This window comes from Amblyomma maculatum, chromosome 4 (assembly GCF_055883805.1).
Source record: "Amblyomma maculatum isolate TAMU_Amacu chromosome 4, ASM5588380v1, whole genome shotgun sequence".
Taxonomy (NCBI): Eukaryota; Metazoa; Arthropoda; class Arachnida; order Ixodida; family Ixodidae; genus Amblyomma; species Amblyomma maculatum.
The window spans coordinates 176,597,434-176,620,802 of record NC_139347.1 but is presented as its reverse complement, the minus strand read 5'-3'; the positions used below and the strand labels follow the sequence as shown (position 1 = coordinate 176,620,802).

At 44.2% G+C, this 23,369-nt stretch overlaps 1 protein-coding gene and 1 pseudogene across 1 annotated transcript; both read right to left on the bottom strand.

Annotated features, from left to right (window-relative positions):
• Nucleotides 1-371: 371 nt before the first annotated feature.
• LOC146193538 (carboxypeptidase inhibitor SmCI-like) lies at nucleotides 372-4,945 on the bottom strand. Its single transcript, XM_084602791.1, has 6 exons — nucleotides 4,866-4,945; nucleotides 3,476-3,664; nucleotides 2,674-2,751; nucleotides 1,468-1,653; nucleotides 1,310-1,354; nucleotides 372-765 (listed from the first exon to the last, which is right to left on the bottom strand). The coding sequence occupies exons 1-6, from the start codon at nucleotides 4,912-4,914 to the stop codon at nucleotides 554-556; spliced, it is 759 nt and encodes a 252-aa protein (XP_084458917.1). The 5' UTR covers nucleotides 4,915-4,945; the 3' UTR covers nucleotides 372-553.
• A 17,464-nt stretch (nucleotides 4,946-22,409) lies between these two features.
• LOC146193537 (uncharacterized) lies at nucleotides 22,410-23,134 on the bottom strand (annotated as a pseudogene).
• Between the last annotated feature and the right edge of the window lie 235 nt (nucleotides 23,135-23,369).

Below are 23,369 nucleotides of genomic sequence, written 5' to 3'. Positions count from 1 at the left end.
CCTAATACTGCACTTCACGTACTTGGTATTTGTAATGTTTTGTGTGTGTGTGTGTGTTTGGAGTTCTAAAAACACATAACCGTCAAGGTATTGCGATTGGTAGAAGGGAAATACGTAGCGTTAGCGCTCTACTTCCTGCGAGTAGTGCTCACTGTTCTGCACTGGGCTTCTGCCACGTTATGTGCATTTCCCGGCTAACAATATTTTTTTTTTTCAGTCAAGGTGATGCTCTTAGCCCACATAAGAGTTGTTCAAAATTAGAGCGACCAGATCACGTCTGAAACGCTTTAAGTTCACACCGCCCCTTTTAGACTGACGCTGTCGCCTTCCACAAACCAAGAGCGGCAAATCATGCATATCAGAAACGAAAATACTGGTTGATAAAGAGCTTTATTAATTCTTCTTCCACGCTTTACATCTCCTGGAATCATTCTTGTCCTTTTTATCACGGCAACCATTAATGAACATACGTCATGCGTGTCCATTTTAACGCTCGTGGCAGAAAATGTCTGACAGAGTCGTATTTAAGAAGCAGTAAGAGCAGCGTAGGCTTCTATGCGGGCATTGGCTCGGGCTTCCAAGGGGCCGGAGGAGCGCACGCATTCATGCATTGGCGCATCGTCTCGAAGTTGTTGCCGTTGCTGTCGCAGCCTCCGTAGATGAATGCCCGGCATTGCTTTGACTGAGCATCGTAGTAGAAGCGTGGCATGTAAGCCATGCAAGGACCGGTGTGCGGGGGACGGCGGCAAACATCAACCACAGATTCTGAGGGATGGAAAAGGTAAGGATGGAATTGGTATAAAAGAAATACACCTTGTGAGAGACTACACACAATAAGATGCATAGAATAAGGCCGAAGTGCCACATCTTTCAACTTTCAATCACTAGCAGTCCATTTTACCGTCTCGGGATTAGTGCAGCGTTTCCCAGTATTAGAGAGAACGAGTTCAGGTTTTTGATGGACGTTTCTAGGTTTCCTTGTTTGACCGGGGAGCATTTCACGAAGTGCTGGGTAGCCTGCGTATGGCTGAAGAGGACCCTTGAGAGTTTTAGGCTTGACTAAAAGCCTGTTTCATGTCAAGCAGTTTAAATGAAGCTCTGTTCCATTTTTGCCTAACAACACGAATGTTCGCACCAATAGCAGTTAATAGAATTTGGTTCCCTCCATGTTTTTCCTTACTGAGAGTGAACCGCCTCAAGAAGAGTAATTTACCAAACGCATATATGCATAAAAAGGGAGCATCTCAAGGTTCTTTTCAAGGGTAGGAGAGTAATAACATTAATAGGGTTTAACGAAACCTGTACATACCAGGCTGTACACTGAGCGCCTCTAGAGGTTCTGGCCAGGCAATAGCTGTGAATAAAAAAACACATGCTCGTTTATAGCGGAAGGGGCAACCACATTAACTTCACTTAGAAGTGTAGAGGTGCTCTATAACGTGTGCATGAATTCCATAAAACACTCACGCTTCTTGGCTCCGCAGGTGATCTCACACAGTCGCTTTGTCTCGTAGCGGTTCTGGTTGCCTCCGCAGCCTCCGTAGTTGAACTGCTCACACTTGCCAGACTGGGTATTGAACCACCACATTGGAATCTTAGCCTTGCACGGCCCTGTTTCGTACTTCTGGGCGCAGTTCTTGTTGGACACCGTCTCTGGTAAATATACGAAAAGTACAAATTTCATTATCGGAAATAAAACTCACATTACACACGAAACTAAATGTACGATGTGCACAAAGTGAGATATTTTCATTGTTATTCAGTGCCTTCGAGTGTCTTATGAAAACTTGTCTCAGCATACCACGCCATCAAAGATCTTGTCACTGCCCGAACCTTACATTTGCGTACATGTGAGTTGCGACTACAGCAATCCGCCCGTGATTACCTCACGGTAGTTAAGCACAAAATCGGTTAACGTCGGTCTTGGTTATGCCGGTCAATGTGAAACTATCTTGATCTGTGCACGAACAACCTAGTTTCACAAATAGTCGAACCGGTGAATATCGTCTGGATGGCCAGGCCGAGATGCCGGTTTAGCCGAGTCTACATTATAGGAAATGCTTATTTTATGAAGCAAATGGATTTTACACACAGATCGTTGTCCCTGTAATTCATCACAACCTATCTTTATTTCTAGTGAAAGATGTCAAATGCAATTTTCACTTATATATATCGTTGTTAAGCCTCTATTAAAGCTTGAAGCCGCAGCTTAAAGGGCAAATCATGCGCCTAACACCACCCCCAAGTTTACCTATATGGTACAGAGCTGCTCAGTACGGAGCACCCAAGCATGTCTTGGAGGGTGCATGTGGAAATGTTGCCTTCACCATGCGACACTCCCCAGTGTCGACAAACTTGAATTCACTGCAATATGCGAATATTCTTTATGCCGGTGGCTAAAATACAGCCCTTCATTTTCGCTCTTTCAGAAAGTGTAGTAAGGAGAGTGCACTGGCATCGTGAAGGAAGCGGAAAGAAAATGCCACCGGTGGTGCCAAAGAAACTCTTTAAGCTTTCATTTCCGCTGAAGGGCCCCGCGCTACTACAAAAAATAACCCTACTGCGAAATAAATACGAACCTAATGTTGTAGTCACATAATTATATGTCTTTGAGGTCGGCTTTATCTGGCTTTAGAAGTCACACAGTATAGTTCGAGATGCTAATCCACTTACCGGGACCATTTTCGTTCACTGGTAGCCCGATTTGCGCTTCCTTGAGTCCTGCGTGTTTTGGGCAAGGAGGATCCGTAGCTGGATAGGCAATAAAAGCATTACTTTCCATGAAAACACAGCAGAGCAAAAAGACAAGAACTTAGAATGCGGAAAAAGATCTACCCTGAAATGACAAAATATATTATCAATGATTCACGCATATTACTTTCTGTGCGAGCCGTGGTAATATTCAACTGATGCACAGATAATTCGGCTTTTGGCTACGATAGGGTGATAGAGGCAAACCGCACAGACGCTTTCCCAGATTAGATATTTAGTCTGACTATATGATTTCTCGTATGATGTGTTCTTTCCTCTTCCTACTAATCTACACGTTCTCGGGATCAAAGGCATTGTCTATACTCGTCAGACTGTGGCTAGATAAATAACGTTCAAAAAGTTTTTATCTTCGCGTAGATTTTGTTAGGTTATTTGCATGTTCTCTGAACTAGCTGTTCACGTAAATTTTGAAACATTTGCAGCGCAACAATTTTCATACAATACTGCGCATATGTCACAGAGCTGTGGTTATCCTGTTACGCGCGAACGATACGCCGTGTGCTTCTCATAAGACTGAACGTGTTTAACAGACGTACAGGGGCCTCAAATACTATAAAGTAGCGTTTATTTCTGTTTTGTTATGTTTCCTTTTAATGGAGCTGTTATCAGCCTCGAAATCGAGATAAATATTTTCTCTAAATTATTCAAGATGTGCCTTCTTTTTTCAAAGTAGTACTTTGTATATACAAAATGACAGACTCACTATCTTTTCCCATGCAAGTGCGCTCGCATCTTTCCTTGTACAAGTATCTGTTCTCGTTGCCGAAACAGCCGCCGTAGGTAAATGGCTGGCACTCTCCTGCGGTCGCATTGAACCACCACCTCGGCAACAATGCACGACATGACCCTTCGTCCTTCGTTTGGTTGCACTTCTTTTGAAAGTCGTCCGCCGCTGGAAACAAAGAGTTAATGTTTCTCGTTATTATGAGCGGAATAACAACAAATTCCACATTAGTAGCTTCCAGGGCGCGTTACATTTGGCGCTTTCTCGAACGCCGCACAACACAGCTTATAAAAGCGGATGCAGTAAAATCAGGAATACGGCTCTCGCCTTATTGCACATTAGTGGTCCAAAGTTCCACACAAATATTTACGGTTACCCATTACTTTTAATATCTTGGATAGGTCTTTTCTTTCTCTTTGTTTTTGAGGCATTCGTCCAATGTTTGGCATTACGTAAAAGTTACTTTTCTTCTGCTTAGATAGTTTACCGATGTTTTGTCCAACTATCCTATCTCCGACTTTCTACTGCACATTAAGTTATTATCTCTCCTAAATTGGCGTTATTTTGATTCTACACTAGAGTCTCCTTCCCCGAATAAAGCTCAATATCGGTTTTGTATTGACATTCGGAGTTGTTAGACTTTATTTTATCGCGAATTCTTCGATGGTCATCTTCCACTGATTTGTTCCGTTGCCTCTTCAAAATCTGTACTAATTCGAGACCTTACTATCCTCCGCTCATTGCACCGCACCTTTCTTACTGCCTCTGTATCCTGCATAATGCGAAGTTTAGAACATACTATGAGACCAATTTGAATATAGTTTCGTCATTAAGGCTCTTTGAACTTGACTTCTGGCTCTTGCGTTTGCTGAAGAAGATATTCTTGATTCCTAAGGTACTGCTTATTGCGAATTCAACTTGTAATTTCCTCGGCGTTTTCTAAAGCCAATGCCATATTCACCCTATGCCTGGTCTTAAGCCTGTGTTTTGCCTATATTGGCATTGAAGTCGCCCATCAGTAGAGTACACTGCATTTTCATTTTAAACAATAAAACTCCTACGTCTTCAAAACGATTTCGACTTCCTCGTCATCGCGACTACAAGTATGCGCGTAGGCCTGTTCAGTTTTTTAATTTTAATTACCATAATCCAAGTAAAAGGACGACTTGTCTGAAGTAGTTTTTTTTGCCGTATGACAAACGTTCACCTTCTATGATGACCTCAATAGCAGGCTTATCTTTCACCAAGGCTACCGTTACCTTCGACGAAAAATGTTTATAGAGTTACGCTACATAACACGTACTTCATGGGCAACTGTACGGAAACCTTAAAACCAAAAACGAAAAACCCTTATAACTCTATAACTCACCGAAAGCGGTGCTGACAATGAGGAGTAAAACGTAGGCCTTCATGTTCATTTCAACTGTAAAACTGAAAGGCGCTTGCCTGGCCGGCTCGTGAATGACACTTGCCAGGCACAAGCCAGCTTTTATATTCGATAAAACAATGCCATAATAGGGTAAGAACAATCATTGCGCAGCCATCCATAGCTCCCTTTCATCATACGTCTCAGATAACGCAAATCATGTAACAAAGCAGTCTTCTTGTGTCTGGCTCAGGGGATTTCACATCCTGTGTCTTTCATTTCCGGCGTTATCACTTGCAGCTGGCACATACAACATCGAAACAGTAAGAGTTGAGCAATTGTATTCACCCGATCACCTATGGGATGCGAAGTGATCTAAACGCGAATAAGAAAAAATATATGACAAGGGAACAATATCAAATGCTTGGCACATTTTTGTGACAGCAACATATCTGATAGAGATTAGTTCATGGTAATAACGAGGACACTATTCACGAAAATATGAATTATTCACGTAAAATATTTCGTTGCAGCAGTTAACAATTTAACGTACTCAGTACTTCCCTACTGCTCGCATTGGTTAGTTGGTTTGTGGGGTTTACCGTCCCAAAGCGTCTCAGACTATGAGAGACGCCGTAGTGGAAAGCTCTGGAAATTTCGACCACCTGGGGTTGTTTAACATGCACTGACATCGCACACCACACAGGTGCTATGCTTTTCGCCTCAATCGGAAAGCGGCCGCCGAAGCCGAGATTCGATCCCGCATCCTTGGGAACAGTAGTCGATCGCCGTAACCACTGCGCCACCCCGGCGGGTTTCCTACTGCTCGCATTGAAGATAGAGTAGGTGCTTACGGCCGCAATTGAATGGAATGACAAAGCCTACATCCCTTCCGCGAGAAACATTCGCTGTGATAATATCCTGATCACAGTGTATGCTCGCTAGCTATCTCACCTTGAGGCATTTGGTTATAGCCTGTAAACGCTCAAGCGAATTTCGTGTAATGATAAAGCTCAGTAATTTAGTTCGAAGCCCGTCTCATGACACTTAAGGTCATGAGAGTTCAAATCGCACGGTAATTTTGAAGGCAGATGTTCGTAGTCTTCGTCAAGTTCTTCGCCAAGAAAATCCAGGATGCTATCGTTTCTATGTGATCAGTTTTCTAAGTTGTCATTTATTGAAGAAACATTTCAGGTTTCTTGTGTTATTGACTGGATTTTAATTTGAACGGCATCGGCACGCTACCAGATGCCGTAGGGAATTGCATTGAAGAGACACGGGCTTGCAAAGCCTCGAACGTGGCATTGTCAGACAATTCAAAAGATTTGATGTCCGCAATATTCTGTGTCAGTTTGTTTGGGCCAACAAGGAGTCCAGCATACATTTTGCAACCTTAGGTTGATTGCCAGCAGCAGTCAATTGTTCATGGGAAACGGAATCACTCCGCGAACGTGTGTTGGGATCAGACTTATACGTACCCTGCTTAGGAGGGCCCGGATTTGATTCCACATTGACACTCAGAAGAGGCCTCCTGACAGCGTTTGCCTGTTCGGAATATAGTGAAACATACATAAAACCATGACCGCATTCATGTGGGCGATCCGAATGCACCCAAAAGTGGCGAAGCAAGACCGGGCTGATGAACAGGCAATGGTCAAGCGTCGTACCTGTGCTGCTGTTGCCTACCCCATTGAAGAAGGAAGCCGTCGACGGCTCTTTCATAACCGTGATCCTTGACGTCGCAGAACTCGGCCTGTCGATGATTGCAAAACAAAGTATGATGTTGACGTTAAGAGGCATAGCACGTTAGACGCTCGCTATAGTGAGGACGGATAAACCATGAATGTCATGCGCACTGTAGATAGGGCAATCTATGCACGTTCTGGACGCCACAGCCAGTGCACCGGCCAAAAAGGATAGCGAGTCCAAGCAGACCACAACGTCTGGTATATGCGCCGTAGCATCCATGATTATGAAGGTAGCCAGGTAGTCGGCGAACTACGTGGTGAACAGACAACACGTAAGCATGCTTCATATGCAACTGTCGCCTAGCCCACTCGCCGAAAATATAAATTCACCGAATCTTAAGAAATCATTGCACCATGGTAGATTTCTTTACTTCGCAGGGGTAATTTCAGTTTTTCTAGAAATTTCCCATTAGATTTAGCTCATAAGTGAACTGAGGCGACTCCAAGTGTAGGTAAGTATCAGTACTGGTGGAATGCCCAAATATGCAGCGTGAGGTCTTGTACTTCTGTGCGTCATTCTAAGAGCTCTACAGGAGATCTGAGCCGTGTTGTGGGCTTTTTTATCCGACGCTGTGTATGCCTCATGAATGAAAGTGTCGTCAGTTCAGCAAAATATGCGTTTTGCCTCTATCTATCGTGTTCTAGCGCTGTTTTAACATAATGATCCCTGGGGCGCGGCGCGTAGAGAAACAAATCAACCAACGTCATCAACACGCAGACATATTGCAAATTTACTTCCGTTCAAAATTATTGGACCGAACTGCATACTCTTAAAGGGAGATAAAGCATGTCAATGGAGTTCAGGATTGAAGCATGACTAATGTTGTCATATGCTTTTTAAGCATGAATTGCCAATATGGTACGCACACTGCGTGTGCGGGTAGATGACAGAACAGTTAATGCCGAGACAGCCAACCCTTCCTTTGTACCTACGTATGGACGAAATAAAATTTGATCAAGGTGATAAAACCCTTGCTGTTCAAGCCATCACAAAAGTCGTGTGGCTAGGATTTTTTCATCAAACTTGCACAGCGTTGGTGTTAAGGATATTGGTCGTAAAATGGCGAAGTCTGTTGGGGGCTTTCCTGGTATTGGGATAAGGATCACGACAGCGGATTTCTAGCTCTCGGTTACGACGCCATGCAGCCATACTTTGTTCATGGTGTCTAGCAGTTGAGGGAGTGCAACGCTACTCAGGTTCTTGTAAACCTCATGCTGAATTGTGTCCTGTCCGGCCGCTGTTTTTTGTTTCCCATCACTTTCAGCCAGCAACTCCGGCACAGAGAAGGGACTTCCAATTCCATGTACAATGGCAGCAGATGGTAGCTTATATGCATCTTTAGGGATACCTGCCAAAATAAGATTAGCAGCTGAATGAAGCAATGCATTGTACTTCGGGAAACATGTTCCAGCTGCTCTTTTTGCAAAATCACCCGGCGACAAATTAGCTGCAAAGCATGCTGTTGCTGCTGCGTCATTAGAACGGCCACCATGTTCCATTGCACGCAACGTTTTTCAGAGTGAGGGATTCGAGAATTTAGCTGATCATTGCTCACGCCATGCCTGCCACTGGCGTCGCGAGAGATCGCGTTCATATCTGCTAGCCTTAGCAATAAAATAAAGTCGTGTACTTGCCTGCGTCAAAATAAGGTCATGGCACCTAGCTCGGCTTGACGCCGGGCAGCTCACGAGTTAAGCAGGCCAAAGTCTGGTGCAGGACGGCCACCATCAATCCAGGTAGTAGTCGTAGCACGGTTTAGCGTTCTTTGTATGCGCTCAACAAGCAGTGACGAAGAATCACAAGACAGGCTGCCAAGACATGAGCAAAAGCTGTCCCCGTTGATCACAGAACACTTGCGGTATAAAGGGTGGAGACGTGAGGGATGGAGACCGATGCTGATAGGGTGGTAATCCCTTCCCCAGCAGTCTGGCTCCATGTGCCACGAGGGAGTTCCCGGGCCCGACCACCACGACAAGTCTGGAGCATAGGCAGCACTACGTACGTGACGCACATGCAGTTTTTTCTGTCCCAGGGCGATTGAACAGAACAGAGAGGGCATTAGTGAAGGCGTCTCGCACGCGCCTGCCACGAGTGCTTGAGGTGAGATATCACCAATCCGACTGGGGTATTGACGCCACCTCCTAAAAACTCCGACACACGAGTATGGCAGACGGACACTTAATAACCAGCCGAGATTATTACATGAAGGGGCGCCTGTGGCTGTTCTGACGTAAACTGAAACAATCATAACGGTTCTCTTTAGAAATTTTATGGTAACTGCTACTACCTCTTGATACGATCTACACCAAGTTTTAAGAGAAAGGCGTACATGAAGAAAACGTGTATCAACATAAACCACCGCCTTTCCCGGGAGAGCAGCGGTCAGCACGCGACTGTCAATCATCGTACGAGACACGTAGATACTGCATGCCTGAATTGATAGCAAGGCGTTTGTTTGAAGTAATAACAGTGTTTTATGTAATGCTTACGTGTTGTAGAAAATGCATTTGTGTACTATGATGAGCAAGGATTCAGGAATTTACATCAGCCATCAACTTAATATCGCAGAAAAATCGGCGAAGTTGCCTTTCAAGGCCACAAAAAATGGCCAGACCGAAGGCTTTGTTGGCTATCCATTCTCATCCATTAGCCTAGTTTTCCTTTTTTTCTTTACCCCTACAGCTGAGTAAACGAACCAGGTGGCAGACACATTTACAGTCGGGTTATGATCACCCAAACGGCATAGGTTTTTAATTTGCATGTTGCCCTCCGGGGTGGCGCAGTGGTTACGGCGCTCGACTACTGTGCCCAAGGATGCGGGATCGAATCCGGGCCTCAGCGGCCGCTTTTCGATGGAGACGAAAAGCTAGGCGCCCGTGTGCTGTGCGATGTCAGTGCACGTTAAAGAACCCCAGGTGGTCGAAATTTCTTGAGTCCTCCATTACGGCATCTCTCATAGTCTGAGTTGCTTTGGGACGCTAAACCCCAAAACCAAACCAAACCAAAACCAATTTGCATATTGGTTATTTACGCATTCAAATTTGGCACAGATATACTTCCTAAGATAATAACCGAAGTGTTAGGAGTATCAACTTTATGTTTGTGATGTATCTTGCCCTTTTGATCCCTATAGGAAAGCATGAAGTCCGTCTTTGCCTTTGCTGCTGATCATGTTGCCGCGATTGATTCGAATATTTGTTCTTTTTAGACAGCCGCTGGAAAGCGGCCTTATCACAGTGAATCTAGAGCGCGGATCGATTCTGAATTTTCGTTTATTCATGCCTGTTGTCCCGAAACGATGTAGTATCATTTTCTTTGCCGCGCAGGATGAGTTGAGCTGTATCTTGAATATTTCAGCGAGTCTCGTGCGTTTCTACAATATTCCAGCTTATTCTAGTAACCGTTTGCGGCTTTATCTAGACGTTTCTTCGTCGCCTATAAATTGAGCGTTGACACGCGCGATAGGCCTTTTTTGTTCGACGTCCAGCGAGCACGATTGCTGCATCGCCACCAGCGAATCACTTAGTTTTTCTGCGGGCGCAAGTAAGCCCAAAAATGAGTCTCTTTAGTGCACTCCCAGAATCTTCATTTGTTATCATCGACCTTGTTCCCGCAGCCTGACATTATATGAAGAAAGAATATCAGTGATGATAATATATATGTTTATAAGTGTTCACGAAAAAAAATATTTGCATGACTGGAGAACATTATTGTCCCATCACTACACCGTAAAAAAAATATGCTGTGCGAAATTAATATATTTGGTGGCATTTTGTTGTACTAATGGTGTATATCTGATATTTCTGTCTGTAAAAATATTTCAGCCTACATATTTTTTTCTAATTGGGATTTTCGATAATGGGAGCAGTTCCGACACCTCACATTAACCATCGCTAGCATCAATGACTTTGTGCTGGCGGCTAACGAAGGGTCGATGAATCTATTGCATTGAATAAAAAGGCATTCATTTCGAAACTCTTCCGGGAGTGTTTTACCCTTGTTGAACGCGGCAGTGTATGTGGTGTACGTTTGGTGTTATCTGATTTCAACCTGCATGCCCTTATGATTTAGAGGATAGTAGTCAATAATACATTGAGGACATATGAAAGTAATATGTTCTGCTTTTAATACAACACTGTCTTTTTACTCAATGCGAGGGCATAAAATACTGCAGCAGTGTAATGACCTATTCCCGGAGTTTTACGAGCAGCATAAAAATAATGACCCAGCAAGAGCGGCATCTGCTCTCACTAAATGCGCACGAGAAAAATCTTGGGGAATGTATCGTTATCGGCTGTTCAACTGCTGAGACTTATTCATGTATGGTTTGTACCTACTGAAGTTTATACGTGAAGATTAATGCAATAAAATAGATGTTTCGCTGCCTGCCTAGTACATTTTCTAGAGCAAGATAAGATAAAAATCGACTGATTCGAAGGCCTTCCTAATGCTCGAAAATTGGACAGATCTTTTCTAAATATAAAAACTTTGTAGGAGTGAATTGATGTAAACACATATGGCATAGGGCTTATTTTATAGGACATAGGAACTAGGAAACTAGACATATTGCTGATATTGTGATAGAAATATCAACTTCAATTGTTAAACGCAAAAGGTATGAGTGAATTTGAGCAACTAAAATCAAGTAGGGTGAAAAAAAGAAACATTGCGACGGGAAGAATGCTTAAAATTATCTCTCTAGCTCACATGATGCTTTGCAGCTAGTTTGCAGCTACATTATTGCCATCAACATCATCATAGTTCGACCTACACCTGCCCCGAACAACCTGGCAAGCAGGTGGCTAAATATGGGCCACTTATGCTGTATTCTATGTGTTACATCTAACGTATTCTTGCGGAGGACCTCACCTCCTCCAATAAGCTGTCCTCCTGCAAATTCTTGATATGCTTTGACTTTCAGAAAAGGAATTATTCATTCCCTGCAAATAAATTTCCTAAATTCTGCGATAATGTCTAAGTCGCATTCGGTCCCTGAAGTACTCTGATTTCTATGTCTTAACGTCGTACTGATTTCCTTTTTTATAGCCGGCTGCGTTGCACTCAGTGTATGTTGAGCTCTCTTCGTTAGGTTCTGCGGTTGTGTCGTATACGTGAGTAGAGATACCATACAGCGGTCATGGGTTTTGTGCTAGAGGTCTAATTTTTTAATTGATATTCATGATTTGAAAGTATATCTGCCGTACATGAATAAAGCCCAAGAGTTCTTGCTACCGTTCTAAATATTCCTACACAGAAGGAAGAAAACAATGGCGGCTGCTTCACCCACCTAAGCCCGGTTATACAAGTAAAAGCTCTGTTATGCGTGGTTATGTTGTGTTGCTAAGCCAGATTAGACCCGTATAACCGAGTAACCAAGTTTGCTGAGCGGCAGCTCGATTAAGCATGGTAAGATGTTGTTAGCTGAGGTTTCTCTCCTCCAAGGCTGTCGTGAATGTCGAGGTAGCGCAGCCGAAGCGCCGGTTAAAACACGCGATTGCTCCACGGCTGTCTGCGCACCTCAAGGACACCCGAGTCGAATCTAGACGACACGAAAATGACGAGGCCTTTTGAAGGACGAAGTCCCAGGCGGCAATCAAGATATCCAATGATGGCGATTAGTGGAAAGGGTAAGCAAAAGAGTGGAAGGCTGTGTGGCACTGCGTCTGGCAATGTTGTATACTTGTTGAGATATGTGCCGTTACGAATTTGGTTTGCCAGGTATGTGGAAAAGGAGAAGCAGCAGCAAGTGTCAGAAGAAGAAGCGAATTAGCAGCAGAATATGAGAGCACCGCTAGCTTTGCACGCTGCATGGGCGAATTGGAAGGAGCGAAGCGCCGGCAGCTAGCGCCCGATTTGAGGTGAACTCTGGCCAGCCGATGCCGTTGACTTAGCTATAAAATTTCAGTGCGGTAATGTATATATCGCTGATTTCTAAGGAGCAGTGAACAGGGATCAGGGTGGCGCAGTGGTTACGGCGCTCGACTACTGTGCCCAAGGAACCGGGATGAAATCCCGGCCTCGGCGGCTGAGTTTCAAAGGAGGCGAAACGGAGTGGCGTCCGTGTGCTGTGCGATGTCAGTGCACATTAAAGGACCCCAGGTGGTCGAAATTTCCGGAGTCCTCTACTACAGCGTCTCTCACAGCCTTAGTCGATTTGGGACGTTAAACCCTACAAACCAACCAACCAACCAATTCTTTATGAGGTGTCTTTAATAAATACATTGATCGCATCCCATACATTGATCGCATCGCATCCGGGTGAAACATTTTTGACTGTGCTGAGAGCGGACATTAAGCAACTTGTTGCATAGTTACCGGCGGAACAAAATATTGTACAGGGCACTTTGGATCACTAAAATGCGACGAGGCGAAAGCCATTATAGCGCGGTGGATCGTAGCCCTCCACTACGGCCACTCCATCTCGTTCTCGTCTTTCACTCCCACCTTCACTCCTTCCTTTATGGCGGGGTACATGTTTCCGCGGAGAATTGTGAGGGATACTGCGCCTTTTCTATCCTGTGAATCAATTTCAAATGCCTCTGATGCCTGCTGTACTAATGCCTCGTAAACATCTGGGTCTGATTCTGTTTGCTGTGTGGTGCAGCGTTAAAAAAGCGCCAAATAAAAGGCGAACAAAAGCACCATTCCATTAACCGCATCAAAGTCCACCGGCGTTCTATAATTCATTTACGGTAAATTAAAGGCGCAGTATCTATCACTCGCGGAATCCCGCTATCCTCACATAGACAAAGGGAATTATGATGAACGTTTCACGATCCGGAGCGTGACGGTCACAACGAAGAAGAGTGCGTCGTTACCTATGCGGACAAGCTGCGGCATCGTGTGCGGCCACCGGATGAGGCTTTACAAGAGCATATTATGGACGCCACAGAAGTGCTCGACGCGGCTAGTGACCTTTCAGCTGCTACTGTGGACACGGCTACCACAGCTAATACAACGGTTGTTCCTCAAGGTGACTCCAAGGAGGAATGTGAGACGCTGCTTCGATATGAGACGCCCAATCCGGCACATGATATGGAGCCTGCCACCTGTTCTAATCCTGCCTAAGATACTGCCCCGGTTACTCCAGCCACTGAGGTCAACGCCGAGGAAGAGCTTGCAGGTCAGGCCACTCTACCTGCAGCTGAGGCCGTCCCTCCTGTTGAAGAGCAGCTTCATAAGCGCCGGGGAAAATGCGCAGCTGAATCGAGTGAAGATGATGATCTGGTAAGCGTGAAGCATCGCCGCCGCCGGCGCACGTCGAAACGCAAGGGAAAGTGCCAATGTTCGCGTTCCCGCAGTCGTGGTGGAGGTCCGGAGGCGACGTCGCCATCTCCGGAAACACAAATGCAAGTCTAGTTAGCACTTGTGTGGTCACCATGGCGACCCCTGAGGAGCTAGTGTTTGCAACGCTGAATGTGAGAGGCCTTAGGTCTCATCAGAAGCAGGTGCAACTTCGTCGACTTTTCAGCAGCAGGCGGCTTGATTTTGTCGCCGTCCAGGAAACGAAGATTGAGAGTGAGCAGGATACAGAGAGGGCACTAGGACCCTTTTTGTCTAATTACAATGTTATTGTGACGCATGCTATTGGTTTTTCGGCGGGTTTCTTCTTGTTTCTGCGAAAGGCTCTCCCTTATTCTGCGTTATCTTACTATACCGACTCTGAAGGGCGGCTAGCAAGCTGTGATTTTTTGCTCCACGGGAAGCCATGGAGACTTATCAATATTTATGCGTTTAATAGTGCAGCTGAGCATGTTATATGTTTGAAGCCACGGCTAACCTCCTAGATTGTGATAAGAACGTTGTGCTAATGGGAGACTAATTGTGTATGTTACCTGAATGATCGTGCTGGGCCTAGTGTACACAGAGACAGAAGCGGTGGAGTGTTGTCGCGTGTTATAGATGGCTCAGGACTCATTAATACAGAGGCCTCATGTCATGCAACTACACTATTCACGCATATCCAGGGGAGGTCCCACGCGCGCCTAGACAGGATTTGTGCTTCTTCCACACTGATTTTCCGTGATTTGTTGTGGGAAACTGTACCGGTTTCCTTTTAAGGTCATTGTATGGTGGTTGCTCGGCTCGCGAGAACTTACTGTTCAAAATTTCGGCCGCAATGGGAGCTTTGGAAGCTAAATTCTTTACTTGTAAATGATCAGGAGTTTGCCTTTCGGATACGCTCCCAGCTACAAGTGTGTTTGACAGGTGTCATGCCAATATTTGCTGCATAGGAGCTGTTTAAACAGGAGGTGCTAACGATAGATATTGAAATTGGGTCTGTTCAAGAGAGGACATTGCATAAGCGTTTGTATAACCTCGATGAATTAGAATGTGAGGCACCTGGAGTAAATTTAGATGAAATTGCTAAGGTAAAGTGTGACCTACTAAAACAGGACGCTGAAAGATACAGGGGTGCCCGAGTTCGATCTCGTACAAATCGTGCTTTCCACTCTGAAACCCCTACGCGACAAGCTTTACTTGATGAGCACCGCAACGCTACGACCAAATTGATACCGGGAATGATGTACAATGGCACCCTAGTAACGAAAACGTGTGACATCATGTCTGTCTTTGTGAGCTATTACACGGCACTGTTCAGTGACGCTTCTGCTACTTCTAAATCGGATCTACTAGCTAACTTTAAAGCTCTTATAACGCCTTTATCAGATGAGGACTGTACTCTTACCAATGGTCCTTTCACGTTGGAAGAAATAGAAGATGCAATTGACTAGTTACCCCTCTTTAAAACACCTACCTCTGATAGCATATCGTGCGAGTTTTACAAAACTTTTAAACCTTTGTTGAGCCCTGTTTTGCTGCAGATCTTCGCTTTAAGTTTTGATGGGGGGGACCTTCCTCAGTCCTTTACTAGAAAGCACACAGTCTCAATTCCAAAGAGTACGGATAAAGAAAAATTGCTCTCAGTGGATGGCTACAGGCCAATCACGTTGGCAAATCTACAAAATGTTTGCGAAAGTACTATCAAATCGGTTACAGTATGCCATGACGGTTCTCATTGGCCCTCGTCAGACGTGTGGCTTGAGGGGACGCTCCATACAAAATACCATACATATTGCACGTACAATTCTCGAATCTTGCTCTGGCTCTTATGAGCAGCTTGCTCTACTCCAGATTGACCTTGCGAAGGCATTTGATTGTGTCCCGCATTCGTTTCTATTTTCTCTTCTCGAGCGTGCAAATCTTGGATCAACTGTACTGAAAGGGGTGCAACTTTGTTACGACAGCTGTTCCACTCGCTTGATTGTTAACGGTCACCTCTCGGAGCCTGTGTCAATTCGATCATCCGTGAAGCAGGGCGGTCCTATGTCACCGCTACTCTTTGCCCTCTACCTAGAGCCACTTTGTTTGAGTGTATTGCAAAACCACAGTATCCGTGGTTATGTTGCCTTCAGTGATCAAGTCAAAGTGCTTGCGTACGCCGACGATTTGGCGTTTTTCTGCACAGACAAACCCAGCATTGACAAAATTATAACCACCATTGAGCAGTTTGGCATTGTATCTGGCGCTCAAATGAATAAGTCTAAAAGTTCGGGTCTGTGGTTCGGTTCATGGGGAGCAATGCCGACTCATTATGCTGGAATTGAATGGTCTCGTGTTCCCCCTAAATATCTTGGAGTTCTCCTTCATGCATTCAAGTTTAGTGGGCGTTACTGGAAAGAGCGGGTCACGGCACTCAAAAGCCATGCTCAAACCTTTGTTCCGCACCGCCTATCAATTTTTGGCCGAGCACAGGCATGTAACATGTTTCTGGCTACAAGACTTTATTATGTTTTACAGGTACTCCATTGCGCAAGGAATTGCATCCACAGTTTTCACCGAACGTTTGTGACGTTCATATGTCGTCCAGTTTTGAGCCAATGCGGCGCGATAACTTATTCAGACCTGTTTCTGCTAGCGGACTAGGTTGGACACATCTCTACGTCAGACAGTTAGTTGCTCGTTTCTTCTTTTTCCCTAATAGCTCCCATCCAATTACCAGAGCATCCCTCCAAACTAACCTAGTGAACCTTCTTCCAAACTTAGTAGTCTCTTCCACTTTTACCGATCGGCCCTTATTATTTGGTTTTAGGAAAGAAGTTTACGATTCAGTGCGTTTTCTGGCAGCTCGCTTCTCTTATGAGTGCTTATTCTCTGCTTCACGGAAATATTTATATCAAGATTTGATATCTATGTTGTTCCCGCCTCCCTTATATCGTTCACTCTATTCCAATTATATGGGGTATTATGTGTTAAAAAGGGTGCTCAAAATGCCGATCTCGCCTTCTACTAAAACGTTTTTCTTTAAACTTCATGCCGAGGTTTTGCCTGTTAAAGTGTGGCTTCAGAAAAAAAAGTATTTTCGTTTCTTCTGTTAATTGCCGGTTATGTGATACACCTGAAACCATCGAACACTGTTTTATTGCCTGCAAAGATGCAATATTATTTTGGGACGTTCTGCAAAGAACATTGAAGAAGGCTTTATTTTGAATTCCCACAGTGTGCGTTACTTGATAACCACCGAACATGACCACGAACCCTTTGACATGATTTTCCTTCTTGGACTGCACAGCCTGTGGAAAACGCGTATGTTGGACCGGAATGCTGAACCTCTAGTCTCCCCCGCTACTCATTTCGGCGAGATGGTACACCAGCTTAGAGACGCTTACGAAGCTAGTGACTATCAACCGGACTGGATGCCATTGTTGAGGTGTTGTCTTTCCTTGCCATCGTTTTAGTGAAGTTGTGCTAAGTCGTCGTATTCTAATTGTGTGGTGTTGTGTTGTATGTTCCAATTGGACTTTTCGCCTACAGGCTGGTTACTCTGTAAAAAATGTTCATAACTCTACGCTGAATTTAAACCCATGTAATAAATACCATGCTGAAAAAATATTCGGGGCGTGACGCAGTTTGTAAAGCGCTCGATCGTCTAGGAATCCAAGGTATGAAGGTTCGATTTCCGATGGAGACAAGGTTTATTTATTTATTTTTATCTCCCTCGAAAGCGTGATGCCTTTTGCCGACTGTGCGCCTAACCTTTTGACTCTATTACATGATTACAGCAACCCATATATGCGGCCCCTGTCGGTCCTTGGTGGGTGTCGTTCGTTACTAGTTATGCTGAATTCCGCTATATCGTGATTTCTCCGAATCCTGATTGCTGGTTGATTTATTGTTTCGTTTGCAGCAACATATGCAGCCCTATTTCTTTTCTTTCTTTTCTGTACGTGTCTTGAATAATGCCTTAAAAAACGCCGCCTAAGTTAGACATCTGAGGAATGTAATAGGAAAACCAAACCAAAAACTGACTGTTCTGTATTAAACGAGTGTATATCAACGCCAATAACTTTGAGGTGTCTCTTACGTTTCTGTATTTATTTTCAAAACATCAACCCCTAATAAACAAGGTCGAAAATATTCTCTTCAGCAATACTTGTCCCAAAATAACGTCATATTTGTCTGATAGTATACTGAAGTTAAGAGTAAGGGGAAAATTAAATTCGCTCTTTCACATTAAAGAGCGGTCTAAGTTGCACACCTATTAAAGAGTAAGCAGCTAATACAGTGTGGTCGCCCCAGTGAGAGCGTCCCATTTAACCAGCTGCGTTTCTTATGAGTGTAAATAAAAGTAACAATGTCATGAATTCTCAAATTTTATTTCTAAGCGTTGAATATGGCCTATTGTAACTGCAATCATTCATTCCTTCATGTACTTTTTGATGTCAGTTCGTAAACGGTTTCCACAAAAATATTGAGCTGCTATAGGAGTAACAGTAGACGTGTCACCACTAAGGTCTCAAGTGCTGCAAATGTAGAGCATTGATGGATTGTCTCAAAAACAGGGACGCAGATTTGAGGCCTTCTTTCCAGGATTGCGCATGACAATGGCTTCGGCGAGACTCTAGATAGCGTGGCGTGAAGTTCGTTGCACATTACGAAAGACAGCTGTGAAGGGTGTTTCCACTCGGCTGGCGATAATATATTGAATCGTGACCACAATACTTAGACCCTTCAGCTATCGGCTGAATGGGCTGAGGCGTGTGTAACATTCGCCGTGCTATCTAATCAGAGGAGGAAGCTCCAGGCTCTTCACCTACGACACACCTAGGTTTAGTGTTGTATTGTCTTTCTCGAATCTCGTAGATGCGAGATGCGCTTTGCTCCTTTCATTGCTCTCCATACACGAGGAAAGAATGTGGTCGTTTAATATTCTCGTGAAATGTGAAGGATCGGTTTTACCAGTTCTAGTATTTTTGCGCTTTTATACAATCACGAATTCGTTATGCTCTGTGATTCGTAAGCAGCTGTATTTTTTCCTGCTTATAAATGCTAATTCATGCATTGCACTTCTTCCATCTATCTACCATGTTCTGTTTTCGTACATAGTGGGCCACAAAAAAATGCTCTCGCTTTCTCGGTGCCCTATGAATAAACAATATTGAATGCTATCCTTTGTGGTGTATATATTACAATCTTAGTCAGAACTTTATGATTCATTTTATGTCAAGGAACGTGGAACAGGAAACGTTTGAATAAGCCATAGGCTGTAAAAGATGCAACTGCTCTGACGAGCGCATTGACATAGAAGCGACCTTACTAGAGAAGAAAACCTTCTATGTAGTGGAGCACCTGAGGTCAATGTGATGGGACCATTAGCAAGAAAATATATTCTGCGTTATGAAAGGTTGTTAGGAATATCTCCCGGTCACACTCCACTGATCCAAATATATCAATATGGCTCTACATGGACGTCAATGTCACCTACCAAAAATTAAAATGCCCTTTCCAGCTCAACTTCGGGTCCTAAACACTTTTAAGTTCTTCAGATTCTCTGGTTGTGCTAACCTTACAACAACGCTTTATAGGTCAGTAAGAAGCCAGCAAAGTGGAAACAGCCCTAGAAAGCCTGCTTCATCGTATGAGTGAATGAACTAGTTTGATAAATTTAAAAGACTGATACCCTACACCTTTACTTCAGAAACATATCGGGCTTCACTGCATGGTAAATCAACTTTGGAGATGGGCTTGTCGGTAGCTGAAAGCAGTCATGAAAGCAAGGATAGAACTCTGGCTTCAAAACGATGTTATGCAAGACAAAGATAGCCAACCTTTATTTCCTTGGAAGTTATCAATTTTTCATTTCTGTTATGTTCGTTAGTACTCAGACCCCCTGCTACTGCGTTTCGGCGATATTCGTTTCTCCTTTGCCAACGTTTCGAGCATACTTTCGGCAGGTGGCATGCCTGGAGGCTGATTGGTCGGCCATGTGTATGTCGCCGCATCCCCAGGTGATGTGGGCTAACTGATAGGAGCTGCTAACATGGACCAGAATGTTTCAAGTGAACAGAACACTAGGGCGCTTAGATTTTACTTGCACGCGGCTCTTACTGCACAAAGGCTGCTTACTTTTGAGTCTTCATGAAAGGGAAGCTGATAGTTAAAGTAAGGTGATAGTTAATAGCACATATGACCCGAAACCAAGAAGCCAAATTGAAAATTGAAGTGCTAGCGCATGCTACATTTCATTTGGCCCTCTCACAGAATGTCTGCTGTAATTGCTTAAAATATATGTTAACAGTTTCCCCTCTCATTTCATCAATACATTCTCCGCTTGTTTGTCTAGTATACATGCAAGCATTTTGTTGCTTTAGCACCATTACCACCTTTGCCTGACTCTACAAGTGCTCTGGAGCACTGTGTAGCCCACAGTGATCTCCTTCCACTATAACAGGCGCGTGCTTCATGAATATGACCGGTCCGGCTTTTCACCCCCGTAACAGTGGCGCCATTACTGGGACAAAAGGATTGATATGCAGCTTCCTGTAGAAGACCAGCAATCTAAGAGCCCCCTGCTTGCTATTGCTGGCGCACAACTTCGAAGCAGGCTTCCATAGAGTTAGGTTCGTCTATGCAGTGAATCTAGGTAGTGAATAAAGCATTCTGAATGTAAATGCCGGCCCATCTGTCCAGTTATGACTTCCATATAAGGGGCAAAGTACACAACACATGTACATCTGACCGCTACCCAACACATTACGGACAACAAATGCTAAAATACTGTTTAATAACCACTCCTGTGAATATGCCTCCTTATTGTGACAGCAAATTGTATAAATTATCCATATTTGTTGGTTGTGTTTTGGCATTTTTGCGGATTTTCGCAATGTTTTGTACTCTTGGCTGCACAATTGCAATCATCGCTGCTGCTTCTGCCAATTGTGTCTCTGCAGGATGTAAGTCTCGTCAAGCCTGCAGAAGGCTTTTTGTCGTCAACACCTGCAGCAATGTGTATGCGATGCTAAAATATAATTCTGATTCTGAATAAAAACTGAGGGGGCACTTTGACGATCTAAAGTTTACAGAGTTGAAAGCCTTTAACCACCAGTACCTCTACCATCTGTTTGGCCAATGCTTGGTTTCATTTGAAGACTTGCTGCTGACTGTCAAATGTGACATCATTGTGCGGTCGCAGTTGTGGTGGCTACTAGGCGTCGGTTGAGGTTTACGCACAAGAACACTGCGCATACGCAGTGCGTGCGTTTGCGATTTCTCAAAACCTCACTAATTAACTAAATATCATGGGCTAAAATACTAATTGCAATTACTGATTAGGTAAATAAATATTTATCATCGACTAAATATTTATTGTCAACAAATGATCATACGCTCACTGCTACATCTTTGATTGATTAACTATCAGTACTGAAACCATCCTAATCCTTCTAAAGATAACTGACAGCTGCCACGGAGGCACGGCCGCATGCATCGACACGCCAGAGAGTCATGAGCCATAAAAGGCTTTCGTCCTAAAATTTGAACAATACTGAACAATTTAGTGGACTAACTGCACTGCTGTGGATACCTTGATCAGACGTGTGAGCTGTGCTTTCATAGTGCTGCAAGACAGCTTGTTAGCGAGAGTATAATATGTTAAGCTTATGACAGTATTGAGAACTAATTATACGGAAATACGGTTAGTGGCCAACTGTCAGTTCACCAGACAGGATCATCATAGTTGATGGGCAAGAGGGCTTGCTTGAAGTGAAGTGATCTGACTACAAAAAGGGGGATGGCGACCGAAATGGCATGCAGTGACCCAATATTCTGCTGCCAGATTGGAAATAGGGAAGTTTTCTTAAAGATCATGCATAATATTGTTACGCGGTGGCATGAGAAGTGATGGAACACGGCAACACAACAGAAACAGAACGACGCGATAACATGACGATGAAATATGCTTTAAAGGCCAGCGGGCCTGGCGCGAGCGCTCCGCCCCGCGCCACTGCCAGCTTCGTCATTTTCGTAGCAATATTTTCAATTTCAGGGCCAGATGGCTATTACCGGAAACAAGTGGTGTGATTTCGCCATTTGGACTGAAAACAAGCAGCCAGACATGCCAGCGCCCATACATGTGCAGCGCATTAGATTTGACGAGTCTTGGAAATGTGATATGCTGAATGCTCTACTGCACTTTGCCCAGCGTGCATTCATCCCCGAGATGCTGACAAAGAGAGTGAAAAGGCTTGGAAAGCTCTACAAAGGCGGACAGTAGGTCTCTTATAAGAAATTCCAGCGGAGCTTCTACGTTCGCCAAATTAGGGATGATGGCCTAACCGCAAAAATCGGAAAGCTGAAGTGAACTGAAGCTGGATTGAAAAAGGGAAGGAGGCAGCACGCAAAGCGCTGCCATAGTGTAGCAGCAAAATGGTGGGTACTATGAATGAAAATAAAAGAACTGCAGTTTTGGCTGCAATTCTTTCCAAGCTACTAAAATAACTCAAATATTCTCCTCAGTGGTTATGGTGTGTCTTCATCTTTGATTAGTGGGTTCCTGAAATCGCTTAGGTAGCAACAAACCTGAAAAACATGGCCTGCGATGTCAATAATAGTAATCAGGAATAGCCGAGCTAAGATCCGAAAGCTTTTCACACGTGCAATAGCCCGTTCAACATGTGTTCCAGCAGAGGCAATGCGCCTCGTGTCATTAACTGCGGCTGGTGGCATCTGTTTTTCATGACGTTCTCTAAATGGGGATCGATAAATGGTCACTTCTGCTGGTATGTAGGGGAAGGTGAACCTCTAATCTAACAATATGGCATCTCCTTCTACCAACTGATCAAGCAACCCAGTGTGTTCAAGGATAGACTTATCAGACACAGAACCACCCCAAAGGCGGGATGCAAATGTCAAGTACCCAAAAACGGTGCACCCTAGAAGCACTTTGTACGTATTGTGGTGCTTGTAGGGTGAAAAGGTCTGCCTTCGTGCATTCAGTCAGGATAGTTGTTGGATTCGGACTTCTGTTGCATCCAGAATCAGCCGTGTGTCCTCAAATACTTGAAAAGACTTCGGCAGGTGCGGTTGATGGCCTCTCGGGTTGGCAGTGTGGTGAGTGTTATCAGCTCTCGTTGAAGTAGGTTCACCCATGTAGTGAAAATGCGGCTTACCTGGCTCTCGCATACGAAGAAATTGCGGGCAAGTTCTTTGCCAGACATTCCTTTTCTTAGGCGGACTAGCGTCATGAAAAATTCATTGACCGGTTCCCATTCCTTTGGGCGGCCACGACGGTCATTTGTGTCTTTTTTGCCAGTGCCCCAGTAGAAGATATTATTGGCACGGTTGCCTAAATAATCAAACAAGGTCTTGAAACCTTCGAAGCTGGGAAGTCCTGTAAAATCAATACTGTTAATGAAGAATTCTTACTATCAGAAGCCTTGGATCGACATTATCAAGCTTTTTCTCTATCTTGAGGTTATT